Source organism: Procambarus clarkii, chromosome 82, assembly GCF_040958095.1.
Source record: "Procambarus clarkii isolate CNS0578487 chromosome 82, FALCON_Pclarkii_2.0, whole genome shotgun sequence".
Taxonomy (NCBI): Eukaryota; Metazoa; Arthropoda; class Malacostraca; order Decapoda; family Cambaridae; genus Procambarus; species Procambarus clarkii.
The window spans coordinates 189749-205509 of NC_091231.1; the positions used below are offsets into that span (position 1 = coordinate 189749).

The 15761-nt window shown below is 47.6% G+C and overlaps 1 protein-coding gene across 1 annotated transcript; it reads left to right on the forward strand.

Annotated features, from left to right (window-relative positions):
• The first annotated feature begins 664 nt into the window (after nt 1–664).
• Nucleotides 665–8219, forward strand: LOC138358283 (collagen alpha-1(I) chain-like). The gene is made up of 2 exons (XM_069316137.1): nt 665–1061; nt 7150–8219. Exons 1-2 carry the CDS (start codon nt 665–667, stop codon nt 8217–8219), a joined length of 1467 nt encoding a protein of 488 aa, XP_069172238.1.
• Nucleotides 8220–15761: the final 7542 nt, after the last annotated feature.

A 15761-nucleotide genomic window follows, 5' to 3' on the forward strand; every position in this document is an offset into this window, starting at 1 on the left:
TGCCAAGTACTGAAAGCGGCTTTTGGTCACATTTGTCCCAACACCCCTGCAGTTTTCAAAATATCCTAAACATCCCAATTTCGAGACCTGAGACATATTTTAGAGCCAAATTCTGGCTCTATGCACGTATTCACAGATTGAAATTACGACTTTTTATACCCAAAATATGCCAAGTCCTGAAAGCGGCCTTGAGTCACATTTTGAACAAACTCCCCTGCAGTTTTCGATATATCCCAAATATCTCAATTTCGAGGCCTGAGCCATAATTTCGAGCCAAATTCTGGATCTCTGCACGTATTCGCAGTTTGAAATTACGAATTTTTATACCCAACATATGCCAAGTACTGAAAGGCGGCGTGAGTCACATTTGCGCAAACTCCCCTGCAGTTTTCAAAATATCCAAAATATCCAAATTTCGAGGAGATAACATATTTTGGAGCTAAATCGTGGCTCTCTGCACTTATTCGCAGTTGAAATTACGACTTTTTATACCCAACATATGCCAAGTACTGAAAGCAGCGTTTGGTCACATTTGTCCCAAACTCCCTGCAGTTTTCAAAATATCCCAAACATCCCAATTTCGAGGCTTAGCCATATTTTGGAGCCAAATTCTGGTCTCTGCACGTATTCGCAGTTTGAAATTACGACTTTATATACCCAACATATGCCAAGTACTGAAAGCGGCATTTGGTCACATTTGTCCCAAACCTCCCCTTCAGGTGTCAGGGACCCTTCAGGTGTCAGGGACCCTTCAGGTGCCAGGGACCCTTCAGGTGTCAGGGACCCTTCAGGTGTCAGGGACCCTTCAGGTGTCAGGGACCCTTCAGGTGTCAGGGACCCTTCAGGTGTCAGGGACCCTCCAGGTGTCAGGGACCCTTCAGGTGTCAGGGACCCTTCAGGTGTCAGGGACCCTTCAGGTGTCAGGGACCCTTCAGGTGTCAGGGACCCTTCAGGTGTCAGGGACCCTCCAGGTGTCAGGGACCCTTCAGGTGTCAGGGACCCTTCAGGTGTCAGGGACCCTCCAGGTGTCAGGGACCCTTCAGGTGTCAGGGACCCTTCAGGTGTCAGGTGTTACCTATCGTACGTTACGGCTCGTGATCCTACAGCAGCCAAACTTTAATAAGTCTAGGGATACGACACAACTGCTGTTCTCAATAGCGAATCACCAGTATAACCCCTTGAATTGGTAATGAGCATAAAATAGAATCTTCATTTAGGACTGAAGAATAGATACACAATATGATAGCTATATATTCAAAACAGTATAATATAAAAACACAGATGGTAAAGTTAACTTGTAGAATATATGAAAAATATTTTCATGGCAAGTAATATATAATAGTAACTATGGCACAACAAAATATAACAGAATATAACAGACTTATCTCCCACATGTTACTCCCCTAGTCCTGTATCAGCCACTGAACTCTCGCTCTGTCGCCACCCACATTCTCACCTCCCGTCTGCCTCATCCCAGGATGAGGGATGGAAACTAAGGACTTTTTAATATTTTAAACTAATTGAACAACCACTTGTTCTCAAAACACATAAGACTGCAAGTTACATATAATAGTTACTTACAAAATATATAAGTACAATGACACCTGTTTAATTACAGTATATAAACATTTCCTAACTAAATAAAAGTGACATCTGGAACTCTCAAACTGAACAGGTCCAGCTTTCCCGTATCAATCAGGAAATAGACTTGTGCAAAGGCAACCGCTCTCCTGTCCACTGACGCTGCCAAACCACACGACAATTTACCCAAAACACAATGTGTGTACATATACATGCAATGATAAAATAAAATAATATTTATTTTAAATTTATATACGTATTCTGCTAGGAGTACGTAACACTTCCACCTCCAAGAAAAAAAATGCAATGGATTGAAGATCAATGGCATTTTTTCAAAGTAAAATGTATGACACTTGAGATTTATGGTATTAATTACACCAAACATGTATAAGTAATAAGAACACATTTCTGGACAAAAATGAAAACACTCCAAATATAGTCTTACAGGAAACTCAGAAATTTCAGTCTTATGACTATGTTCTACATATGTGTCACTGGAGTATGCAAATTTATCTCTCCAAGGTACTATCTCATTTATTTCACTTTGTTTTAGAGCATATTTCACACTCCTATCTACATTATCATTAGTAGCATGAATAGAATTGTCAATAAAGGTAGCTGCTTTCACACAGTTATCATGGCAATTTTGCTTTTCATATGTTTCTACTATTTCTTCAAGATCAGTTTCATTTTTCCATGTGATTCCTTTTCCACATGGTGAATTTTCCCAAGACAGCCTCGATTTTCCATTACTCCCTTTTTCTGGAGCTGAACTGCTTAATTGAAGCAGGCTGTATGTTGAGTTGAGTTGGAACTTCTCCTGGGTATGCTCTGACACAGACATCTGCTCATCATCACTCTTGATCCTCTGTGGAACACATACTCTCGCCCAATGGATACTAAAATTAGAGAAAGTAGCATTAAACCTCACAATTATGCATAAGACTTTCCCATTCATAGAACCTTCCGAAACACAAGACACCGACTTATCAAACCTTTGACCTTCCAACCAAGAAATACAACCCAAGACAAGTGCAAAGACTACCTGATCGAACTGACTCAGATGATCCATAAGGAACACAGAAATCAATTGCCTCATAACTCTGTCATAACGATCAGTGAAAGAAAACAGGCATATGCCTAGGCACCATATCTCAATCATAACTCTCAAGACAAGTTCACACCCTCTGATGGTGAACTTGAACACAACACACACGTTCATCAACCGTCTAGTCTTCCAAGAGACTAAATAAAACATGCCGAAAACTTTACAACCCTCACCATCACTTCCCAAGTGATTTACGTCTGATGACAACCAATCAACCAAGAGGTTTAAGGGTCTTAGCATCTTGAAGATGAACAGCAGATTACCTGGAACACGCCCTAGGACAATCTGAAACCCTTCACAATGATTAACACTAGGTAGGATAACCTTATCCGCCAACTTGAATTGCACACCTGGAGCCTCAAACATCTGCTCCCCAGTATGATTTAATCCTTCACCCACAATATGACTCTGAAAGTCAACCCCACACTTGAGTGGAACATACACTTTTATCACTCGTGCATCAAAATTAACTGGATCTGAATATAGAGACACTGCTCTAGCATAACTCACCACTTCCTCAGAACTGGATGCACAACCTACTTGAGTAAACTCTCTCTGCTCAACCACAAGGCTTAACAAAGATGTCCCACAGTCCATTACTTCACAAGAAAATGGCTGCAGAATAAAAGTAGATTTCAACATCCTACACACACTCTGACTCAATGTACACAATGAGAAATACTTCCTCCACATAGAATAAGAATCACAACTCCGCAACTTAGATCCAAATGCTACTTTACCACTCTTAATGATTTTACCAAAATTTCCTCCCATGACTTCTGGAGCTGCTTGGAGTACTGTCTGCTCACAATCAACAATATCACTACCAAGCTGGGTTACATCCTCACAGACAACTGAAGAGGGAGGCTCAATGGGTCTCCATCTACTCAACAGAAGCTGATCCTCTGGCTGCTTTCCCACACTCTCCAAAACTGGATCTACAGTACAGACTGTCTCCTTGCTTCTCTCTGAAATCTTAGGGTCAGTTCTACTCAAAGCACATAAATGAAGGGAATCTGAAGCGAGCGGGCAAGTAACAGGTAGTTTGACCTCCTCCCCTATTATATCACCTTGACTAGGGTGAGGCGGGGCCTCTACAACGGACTTACTCTCGACAACTGATTCTAAACTTGGAGTGAGCGGGAATACTTCTGCCAACCCGACATCTTGTCCTAAACCATTCACTTGGCTGGAATACAGAGTCGTGGCTTTTAAGTTTCTCTCAACTCCTGGCACAACGTTCGTAGTGAGCGGGCAAGACAATGGTACATGGACATCCTTTCCCAATTTATTGGAATAAAGCAGAGTCATAGTATCAGGCTTACTCTCAACAACTAAATCGGCCACACAGGAATCTGGAACAACCACATCCCACTTCTCCACTGAAGGGGTACTGGTTACTGGAACAAATGCTTGAGTAACAACATCAGAACTGACAACTGGATTTATATTAGTACTGACATCAGCACAGGTAGAATGGACAAAACCATCTTCTACAACAGGTTCATTCATAGAACTAACTTCAGCACAGGCAGAATAAACATGGTCTGCAACGGGCTGTTTACACAAACGGGGATCATTCTCACCCACAACATGATTTATGGCCACATCATTACCCAATATAACATCCACACCTGGGATGGGCAACTGTGTACTAACACCCACAGTGCATAAACGTGGTGTAATGGTGGATCTGAAATTAATGTCTATTAGAGGTACAGTTTTACATCCTGCAACACTCTGAAGAACAACAAACTTTCCTGTCTCTCTCTTTTCAACATCAGAAAGAATACTGGATGAAATTATGGTTTGGGAAGCACCTGTATCACGAAGAATAACCACTGGCTTCCACTTCCCATTAATACACAAAACTTCACCTGAAGACATATATGGTGAATACTGTTTCACCCAATTGGGGTTTACAGTTACATGGTTATTAGTAAGTTTATTTTGCACACCTCTGCAATAAATGAGACCAGTTGGTCGTAACTCAGGGTGCAATATAAAACATGAATGAATTCCATGGCCTTTTCTCTTACAATGGGAACAGGACCTTACAGTGGACACACTGGTAGAACCAACTGTAGGTTTAGAAATAACCTTATTATTATTTGACATTCCTGACAATGAAGTAGCAGGGTTAGGTTTTGTAAGAGAAGAGCTCATGGGAGTAACTGGAGTACTAGGACTGGATGGATTCTGATAAGGAGTTCGGTGAGCATTATAATTTACTCTACGACTAGACTTAGGTGAAGTGGCCGTAAACGGGGCCTTAGTCAACAACTCATGCTCATCCGCGAGCTTTGACAGCTCATAAATGTCTGTTACATTCTTTTGTTCTGCCATAAAAGTAGACAACTGGTCTGGGAGACATGACAATACTTCTTCCATTATAAGAAGATTCTTTAGAGCATCAAAATCAGTGACTGCAAGTGACTTTAACCATCTGTTGCAAAAATTCGTCTTCTGACGAGTAAAATCGGCTATTGTCTGATCCTTGATTCTCCTTAGGTTCCTGAACTTTTGCCTGTGTGCCTCTGGATTTAATTGATAAGCATTTAGGATGCTTTTCTTTACAAAGTCATAATCAAAACTATGAGCGTCAGGTAGGGATGTGAAAACCTCCTGACTACGCCCCTTGAATTGAGACTGCATAATGGCTACCCACTGATCCCTTGGCCAGTTCATACTGATGGCAATTTTATTAAAATGTGCAAAGAAAACCTCAGGATCTTCCTCATTGAACTTGGGCAACTCTATATACTTATTCATCCTGATGGGATTATTATCACTATTTGTTGAAACATTACTAGTATTTCCATGCCCAGCTGCCATACGCTGTGTTTCAAGCCTTAAGTTAGTGTCAGCCATTTGTTGTTGAATCTCTAATTGCCTAGTTTGTTCCTCGGCTTGTTGCTTCTTTGTGGCTTCAAGTTGCAACTCAATTAAACCTCTCTGGTTTTGTGCCGCAATTTCTAAACGCCTAGTCTCAAGCTCCCTCTGCTGAGCTTCAGCCTCTAATATTTGCTGTTGCTGTTGAGCTTCAATCTCTCTTTGACGAGCTTCAGCCTCTAATATTTTCTGTTCTTTTTGAGCTTCAAGCTCTAATTGGCGAGCTTCTAACTCAAGACGCTTTAACGTCATCTGATCACTCGACTCCTCTCTTAACTCCTCTAGAATTTCTTCACCTAAATCCCCATTCTCAACAAAATGCGTCACAATGACTTTCAATATTTGGGCTTTAACCATTCTATTGCTGGCGGTCAAATCCAAGTGATTTGCCATTTGTATTAACTCAGTCTTTTTAAGGTTCTGAATCCCTTCAAAGTCTGGGTGAGCCACCAACGCTGCAACTTTCTCCTCCATCGTTACTAACACTTGGCACTTGATTCACAAAATTAATTAAAATAATGGCACTGCACTACACTTCACTGTAAAATTGTCACCACACTGAAAATTCGCTTGGCCTCACTGCACAAACAAAATATATAGGATGACTTACCTCAAAATCGTGAAACGTTGTTACTTGACACACAGGAAGGCTTGCTTGGCACATGGAATAGTTCTTAAGAAACACACAGAGACACTTGACACACTGGTACCTAGGAAGGCAAGGTTAGATTAGCATAGTTAAGTTAAAAATGGGACAATATTTCCCGGCACAGGCCCCCATAACTCTTTGTTACCTATCGTACGTTACGGCTCGTGATCCTACAGCAGCCAAACTTTAATAAGTCTAGGGATACGACACAACTGCTGTTCTCAATAGCGAATCACCAGTATAACCCCTTGAATTGGTAATGAGCATAAAATAGAATCTTCATTTAGGACTGAAGAATAGATACACAATATGATAGCTATATATTCAAAACAGTATAATATAAAAACACAGATGGTAAAGTTAACTTGTAGAATATATGAAAAATATTTTCATGGCAAGTAATATATAATAGTAACTATGGCACAACAAAATATAACAGAATATAACAGACTTATCTCCCACATGTTACTCCCCTAGTCCTGTATCAGCCACTGAACTCTCGCTCTGTCGCCACCCACATTCTCACCTCCCGTCTGCCTCATCCCAGGATGAGGGATGGAAACTAAGGACTTTTTAATATTTTAAACTAATTGAACAACCACTTGTTCTCAAAACACATAAGACTGCAAGTTACATATAATAGTTACTTACAAAATATATAAGTACAATGACACCTGTTTAATTACAGTATATAAACATTTCCTAACTAAATAAAAGTGACATCTGGAACTCTCAAACTGAACAGGTCCAGCTTTCCCGTATCAATCAGGAAATAGACTTGTGCAAAGGCAACCGCTCTCCTGTCCACTGACGCTGCCAAACCACACGACAATTTACCCAAAACACAATGTGTGTACATATACATGCAATGATAAAATAAAATAATATTTATTTTAAATTTATATACGTATTCTGCTAGGAGTACGTAACATCAGGGACCCTTCAGGTGTCAGGGACCCTTCAGGTGTCAGGGACCCTTCAGGTGTCAGGGACCCTCCAGGTGTCAGGGACCCTTCAGGTGTCAGGGACCCTTCAGGTGTCAGGGACCCTTCAGGTGTCAGGGACCCTCCAGGTGTCAGGGACCCTTCAGGTGTCAGGGACCCTTCAGGTGTCAGGGACCCTTCAGGTGTCAGGGACCCTCCAGGTGTCAGGGACCCTTCAGGTGTCAGGGACCCTTCAGGTGTCAGGGACCCTTCAGGTGTCAGGGACCCTCCAGGTGTCAGGGACCCTTCAGGTGTCAGGGACCCTTCAGGTGTCAGGGACCCTTCAGGTGTCAGGGACCCTTCAGGTGTCAGGGACCCTCCAAATGTCAGGGACCCTTCAGGTGTCAGGGACCCTTCAGGTGTCAGGGACCCTTCAGGTGTCAGGGACCCTCCAGGTGTCAGGGACCCTCCAGGTGTCAGGGACCCTTCAGGTGTCAGGGACCCTTCAGGTGTCAGGGACCCTTCAGGTGTCAGGGACCCTCCAGGTGTCAGGGACCCTTCAGGTGTCAGGGACCCTTCAGGTGTCAGGGACCCTTCAGGTGTCAGGGACCCTTCAGGTGTCAGGGACCCTTCAGGTGTCAGGGACCCTTCAGGTGTCAGGGACCCTTCAGGTGTCAGGGACCCTTCAGGTGTCAGGGACCCTTCAGGTGTCAGGGACCCTTCAGGTGTCAGGGACCCTCCAGGTGTCAGGGACCCTTCAGGTGTCAGGGACCCTTCAGGTGTCAGGGACCCTTCAGGTGTCAGGGACCCTCCAGGTGTCAGGGACCCTTCAGGTGTCAGGGACCCTTCAGGTGTCAGGGACCCTTCAGGTGTCAGGGACCCTCCAAATGTCAGGGACCCTTCAGGTGTCAGGGACCCTTCAGGTGTCAGGGACCCTTCAGGTGTCAGGGACCCTCCAAATGTCAGGGACCCTTCAGGTGTCAGGGACCCTCCAAATGTCAGGCACCCTTCAGGTGTTCAACTTTCTCTTCCTCACACCGTGATGTCTGTCACACACATCCTTTAGTGACGCGTTTCTTGTGTTTGTCATTATCGACGTTTCGTCCCCTTGACCCTTAGTCTTTCTAACCGGAAACACCACAATATACCCACATGTCGTTGCCTAGTGTGCCCACAGGTAATGCAGCCATATATCCCTTGATACCCACATGGCTATTGTAGTACATAAACAGAGAGGTATTAGGCCTGCAAATGCATTTTTGCTTGCCAATCTTCTGCTCTTCCTGTTCCCTTACATCGCGGGGGACCTGCGAACAAGTCATATCTTCGTTACATCTTCACTTGCTCTCGGGCCACAGAGGCAACATTGGTGTGGCCAGTCACTGCCAGCCACTCGGCGCTATTGGCCATAACCCCGACTGCACTTTACTCCGACCTCACAATGCCTCAGGTGATGTGCAGTGGACCTCCACAAATCCTTCCCGTTGTATCCAGGAGGCGGTCTTGCTCGACCACTCACTCCTGCCAGTGGCCTCAGGATGTAGTCGGTGGCACCTTCAGTGTATTGTGAGGTCCTGGCCCTCTCTCCCTTCCTCCCCATGCTCTCACCTACTTCCACCCTGAGTTAAGATAAAACTTTCCTGAATATACGCAGCCTCTCTCTCTCTCTCTCTTTTTCTCTCCCTCATGTTTAGATGATCACAAGCACACCAACTCTCCCTCACACCACAATGTGTTGCTGTTATTTGCCTACCGTTCCTCAGACCTACACATCCGCTTTCCTGGATTATTCACTTAGTCGCCGTTGCTTCCTCCTCCTCCTTCCTCTTTATTCTCGCCCTCCTGCTATTCTCCCTTTACTCTCCTGGTGTCTAAGCATCCCTCGGTGAGATTGTTTTAAAGTTTGTGAAGCAGCATAGTGAGAGTGGTGGCAGCTGTGGGTTACGGCGGCAGTGAACCATCTTTATATTACACGCCCGCTGCCCTTCCCAACGCGCCGTGTTGATACAAGATTACAGCGCCGCCCCCACGCTCACCTGGGGCAGGAGCGGGAGGCCACCACCATGGTAACAGACAAACGAGGGGTCGTCAACCACTTGTGGGAAACCAAAATATTTCCAAGGGAATATTAGGTAATTTAAATTACAACCATACTGAGGGGAGATGTAACATTGCTGGTTAAAGGAAAGATTACAACCATACTGAGGGGAGATGTAACATTGCTGGTTAAAGGAAAGATTACAACCATACTGAGGGGAGATGTAACATTGCTGGTTAAAGGAAAGAGGACCGTTGAGAACATTGACAAGAAAAGAAGGGACTTCAGAGAGGTTTAATGAACAAGGACAGTAAAGCTTTTAGAAGAGATGGAATGGAACTTTATGATGCAAAATGTCAAGGGAGAGACCCGGAGGAGAGGTGTTTACCCAGCACAGCTAGACGTGATCTTCACAAAAATGAGACATTAATGATATCGAGTATTAACAGTAAATGGGGGCCAGTGACTACTGTATTTTACTCTGAAGATGTAGTGGTAATCTAGGCTACAGGAAGCGGAAGAGACGGAAGGGAAGCATGAATAGAACACCGCAAAGATAAATACCACACGATCAGACAATTCCTGCAGAGAAAAGCGCGGTAAAGTGTCCAGTGAAAACTCAACACAATATATGAGAACACTCAAAAGAAGCAATGATGAGTGACAGGAGGTTGTTGGAGCTGCCAAGGATGAGTGACAGGAGGTTGTTGGAGCTGCCAAGGATGAGTGACAGGAGGTTGTTGGAGCTGCCAAGGATGAGTGACGAAAGAAGACTGAGAGAGTGCACACGATGAGTGACATCAACGTGGCTGAGGGCGTAATGACCAAAGCACACGACCTCATAATGGTCCAGGACGGACCGAAACGTTGTCGTTTTGTTCATATTTTCGTCGTTTGGTTTGGTAATCGCTGATAAAGTCAAACCTAACGTCGCTAGGGAAGAGTAGAGAATGGAGATATGATAGAGATGTATAAAATCCTTAGAGGGATTGACAGAGTGGAAAAAGTGGAGAGGATCACAATGAAAACAGAACAAAAGACCTTGGATGGAAAGCTTAAGACAAATGAGCAGAGAGATGTTAGACAGTTTCATTTTAGAAGGCGAGTAGAGAGAAATTGGAATGAACTAAATGAATGGGACGAAAAAGCGAAATACATTCACAACTTCAAAAGTATATATATATATATATACTTTTAGTCTGAACATAAGTATATATATATATATATATATATATATATATATATATATATATATATATATATATATATATATATATATATATATATATATGGCAGAGAAATCGGTCAGGAGTTATTGCATTACACAACCGACGGCTGGAAGGGCTGGGGTCCAGTACTCAGGTCCTGCAGGACAACAACACCAGTACCCCCTGACGACCCCCACCCCCCAACACCTGCAACACCAGTACCCCCTGACGACCCCCACCCCCCAACACCTGCAACACCAGTACCCCCTGACGACCCCCACCCCCCAACACCTGCAACACCAGTACCCCCTGACGACCCCCACCCCCCAACACCTGCAACACCAGTACCTCTAGACAGATGTCTTTCAACAATGAGGGGGAGCGAGCGAGCGTGGGCTTGAGGCCAGCCTGGTGGTCGACCATTACTGGTCATTAGGTGCTGCTGTCTCGGGGGGGAAGCTGACTCTGGCATCAAGCTGTGCTGCCGCCCAGTGATTGACGCCCCGGTCAGTGCCTCCCTCTGCTACCTCGATTGATTGATTGATAAAGATTAAGCCACCCAAAAGGTGGCACGGGCATGAATAGCCCGTAAGTGGTGGCCCTTTTGAGCCATTACCAGTATCAAGAGCTGGTACTGGAGATCTGTGGAGGTGCGACTGCACCCTGTGTGACGGGAGATGTCTCCCGTGTACTCTCTCTACCTCACTCTCAGCCTACCTTTACAACCTACCTACCTACCCTCTCCTTTCCCCTCTCCCCCCCCCCCCTCCCCTGTCTCTTTCTCTCTCTCTCTCTCTCTCTCTTGGAGAGTAGAAACAGCCCAAAGATTCTAAACTGTTCTATCCTCTGGGATTGGTTTAAGATTGAAGTAGAAAAAAATTTAAGGAAAAGCTGAACACTTACGCACGGGAGGTTAGGCATTATATGATGAAAGGTCTCGATATCTGCCTCCGGCTAATTGCTTTGAAAACATTAATTTCGTGGTTGTTAATAAGGCAAGCAGCGATAACAGAGGTCGGGACCAGACACAAGTTGGGTGGGCGGTTGGGCCTCTCCTGCCACTAATGAAATTCCTGCCACACCTACGCGTTATTGCCGGCTGTTGTCTGGTGTTGGCCCCCATAATGCTCCATAACTCACCTCACATCCCATAATAATTGCTTCCCAAACTCTAGTAGCCTAAAATGCGATTCAAAACTAACACTTTTACAGCCAATATTTTAAGTAAACTGTGTCTTAACTTGAAAGATAAACTTTTATAGAGTATAATAATTCCCGCTGTCTGGGACAGGAAGCCTAGGTTTACCGAGGTCTTCCCCTCTTGGCCATGTGTTGACTCTTTGCGAGATGCAACCCACAACAGTTGTCTCACTCCCGGGTATTTATTTTACTGTTAAGTAAACCTCGGCATCATGTGATACCTGGTTGATACCTGGTTGATACCTGGTTGATACCTGGTTGATGGGGTTCTGGGAGTTGTTCTACTGCCCAAGCCCGGCCCGAGGCCAGGCTCCACTTGTGAGAGTTTGGTCCACCAGGCTGTTGCTTGGAGCGGCCCGCAGGCCCACATATACCTGGTTGATGGGGTTCTGGGAGTGCTTCTACTCCCCAAGCCCGGCCCGAGGCCAGGCTTGACTTGTGAGAGTTTGGTCCACCAGGCTGTTGCTTGGAGCGGCCCGCAGGCCCACATATACCTGCTTGATGGGGTTCTGGGAGTGCTTCTACTCCCCAAGCCCGGCCCGAGGCCAGGCTTGACTTGTGAGAGTTTGGTCCACCAGGCTGTTGCTTGGAGCGGCCCGCAGGCCCACATATACCTGCTTGATGGGGTTCTGGGAGTGCTTCTACTCCCCAAGCCCGGCCCGAGGCCAGGCTTGACTTGTGAGAGTTTGGTCCACCAGGCTGTTGCTTGGAGCGGCCCGCAGGCCCACATATACCTGGTTGATGGGGTTCTGGGAGTTGTTCTACTCCCCAAGCCCGGCCCGAGGCCAGGCTTGACTTGTGAGAGTTTGGTCCACCAGGCTGTTGCTTGGAGCGGCCCGCAGGCCCACATACCTAGTTAGAAAGGTGTAGTTAGTACAGTTAGTTAGTTGTGAAAGGTGTAGTTAGTACGGGGTCCCTCGATTCTGAGCCGAAAACGCAGACTACTGTGATACGAAGACGTTAAGCTTACTCAATGTGCAGCTGATGGATGTGAGTACCCAGACTGCTATGTGGTGCTGACGTCGTCTATGTTGGGCTTCTGGGCGGTGCTGACGTCGTCTATGTTGGGCTTCTGGGCGGTGCTGACGTCGTCTATGTTGGGCTTCTGGGCGGTGCTGACGTCGTCTATGTTGGGCTTCTGGGCGGTGCTGACGTCGTCTATGTTGGGCTTCTGGGCGGTGCTGACGTCGTCTATGTTGGGCTTCAGGACGGTGCTGAGGTGGTGTAAGGGTCCTCCATGTTGGGCTTGAGGACGGTGCTGAGGTAGACAAGATTATGACAGTGCCTGTGGGAGAGGTGACGGCCCGTGGGAGAGGTGACGGCCCGTGGGAGAGGTGACGGCCCGTGGGAAAGGTGACGGCCCGTGGGAGAGGTGACGGCCCGTGGGAGAGGTGACGGCCCGTGGGAGAGGTGACGGCCTGTGGGAGAGGTGACGGCCCGTGGGAGAGGTGACGGCCCGTGGGAGAGGTGACGGCCTGTGGGAGAGGTGACGGGCGGGCGGGAGGCAGACGCTGGCATGAACCTCAACCGCCCAAGACTTCGACTTCGACTCGGCTTGACTTCGACTAACACAATCGACTTGAGAATGGTCCAGGACGGACCGAAACGTCGTCGTCCCTTCACTTTCTAGTGTGTGGTCTGGTCAACTCTTGGTCAGTGTCAGAGTCGTCCACAAGTGCAGCGAGCTAAGGGAAGGGCAGGGATGACGGTGACTCCGTACCTATTATCAAGTGCAGGTATCATAAAAGAGAATGGTGTTGGAAGCCACGGGTAGATGGCCGACAACTAATAGGCAGGTCCCAGGAGCTAAAACTCTAGCCTTGCGTGTAAATATTGGTAGCACACATCAACTAATAACCAACGTTACACGTGCAACCTAATATGAACAGTAATGGGGTTTATAAATATCTACATTTTCTACGCATCGGACTCCCAGGGTTAGGTAGATTGCTTGGGTTCGTACGTTGCTGGTTAGGGCAGAAGGTTGAATTTTTGACGGAGTGGCAAATCAAGATAACTAACTGTCTGCATACGCGCGCACTCAAGGCATTGCAAATGAACATTCAAATATGGAAAAAAACTCCATATTTCCAACTGAAGAGTCCGGGAGGGAGTCGTTGGCTGCGTAGAGCCGCCGCCGGCAAGAGTCCGGGAGGGAGTCGTTGGCTGCGTAGAGCCGCCGCCGGCAAGAGTCCGGGAGGGAGTCGTTGGCTGCGTAGAGCCGCCGCCGGCAAGAGTCCGGGAGGGAGTCGTTGGCTGCGTAGAGCCGCCGCCGGCAAGAGTCCGGGAGGGAGTCGTTGGCTGCGTAGAGCCGCCGCCGGCAAGAGTCCGGGAGGGAGTCGTTGGCTGCGTAGAGCCGCCGCCGGCAAGAGTCCGGGAGGGAGTCGTTGGCTGCGTAGAGCCGCCGCCGGCAAGAGTCCGGGAGGGAGTCGTTGGCTGCGTAGAGCCGCCGCCGGCAAGAGTCCGGGAGGGAGTCGTTGGCTGCGTAGAGCCGCCGCCGGCAAGAGTCCGGGAGGGAGTCGTTGGCTGCGTAGAGCCGCCGCCGGCAAGAGTCCGGGAGGGAGTCGTTGGCTGCGTAGAGCCGCCGCCGGCAAGAGTCCGGGAGGGAGTCGTTGGCTGCGTAGAGCCGCCGCCGGCAAGAGTCCGGGAGGGAGTCGTTGGCTGCGTAGAGCCGCCGCCGGCAAGAGTCCGGGAGGGAGTCGTTGGCTGCGTAGAGCCGCCGCCGGCAAGAGTCCGGGAGGGAGTCGTTGGCTGCGTAGAGCCGCCGCCGGCAAGAGTCCGGGAGGGAGTCGTTGGCTGCGTAGAGCCGCCGCCGGCAAGAGTCCGGGAGGGAGTCGTTGGCTGCGTAGAGCCGCCGCCGGCAAGAGTCCGGGAGGGAGTCGTTGGCTGCGTAGAGCCGCCGCCGGCAAGAGTCCGGGAGGGAGTCGTTGGCTGCGTAGAGCCGCCGCCGGCAAGAGTCCGGGAGGGAGTCGTTGGCTGCGTAGAGCCGCCGCCGGCAAGAGTCCGGGAGGGAGTCGTTGGCTGCGTAGAGCCGCCGCCGGCAAGAGTCCGGGAGGGAGTCGTTGGCTGCGTAGAGCCGCCGCCGGCCAAGTCCTCCTTGATATCGAAAGTCCATTTTTGCGCCAGATAAATGGGTAATTTTGTCATGCTGATAACATGCAGATCACTTAAGGATGAGAATTCCAATGCAGATTTGTGAGAAATTGGACAATTTCGAGAATTATGTTCTCTTCAGCCTTTCTGAGAAACAAAATCTAGAGAAGGTAAGAAAAGAAAATGGAAAGAAAACAAGAGAACAATTAACGAATATAGTTCCAAGAACTTGTCTGTCTGAACAAGCACCAGCGTGTCTCAACTTGTCTCAGCAAGCAACGGAAAGATGAAAAATTAGCTCCCCAAAGTAAATTTCACGATGTTATTTGGTCTGATACTAAATGATGCATTTCGTCGAAGCCCTTAACATCTTCTGAGACAGGGTAAGAGGATACAAAACATCTGAAGCTACAATATACATATAACCCTGAAGGGTGAGGTGTTACACTGTTGTTGTTGTTAAAGATTCGCTACCTGGAACAGAGTTCCAAGTAGCACGGGCTATGGTGAGCCCGTAAGTGGAGGCTCTTTGGAGCAAGTTACAGAGTTTGTTGTTGTTGTTAAAGATTCGCTACCTGGAACAGAGTTCCAAGTAGCACGGGCTATGGTGATCCCGTTGTGTTACACTGCCGATGTTGGCTGCGGCAGGTGAGGTGTCAACTGGACCTTATGTCTCCTCCTTCCCTCTTCTTTCTTACAGTCTGGAAGTCTTGCAGCAATATGCACTAGTTATGACGTCTGATAGTTTTATTTCTGCGAGTCCAATTACATCCAAGTTATCCTCGTTTATCTCGTTTAACCCACACCTGGCGTGTGCTGGGACCCCACACCTGGCGTGTGCTGGGACCCCACACCTGGCGTGTGCTGGGACCCACACCTGGCGTGTGCTGGGACCCCACACCTGGCGTGTGCTGGGACCCCACACCTGGCGTGTGCTGGGACCCCACACCTGGCGTGTGCTGGGACCCACACCTGGCGTGTACTGGGACTCCACACCTGGCGTGTGCTGGGACCCACACCTGGCGTGTGCTGGGACCCACACCTGGCGTGTGCTGGGACTCACACCTGG

Bases quoted from the DNA above. Each gene is read 5' to 3' on its own strand.
- LOC138358283 (XM_069316137.1), top strand. From the start codon at position 665: ATGCCAAGTACTGAAAGCGGCATTTGGTCACATTTGTCCCAAACCTCC. The intron at 1,062-7,149 runs GTGTCAGGTGTT...GTATTCTGCTAG, and splicing joins AGGTGTCAGGGACCCTTCAG to GAGTACGTAACATCAGGGAC.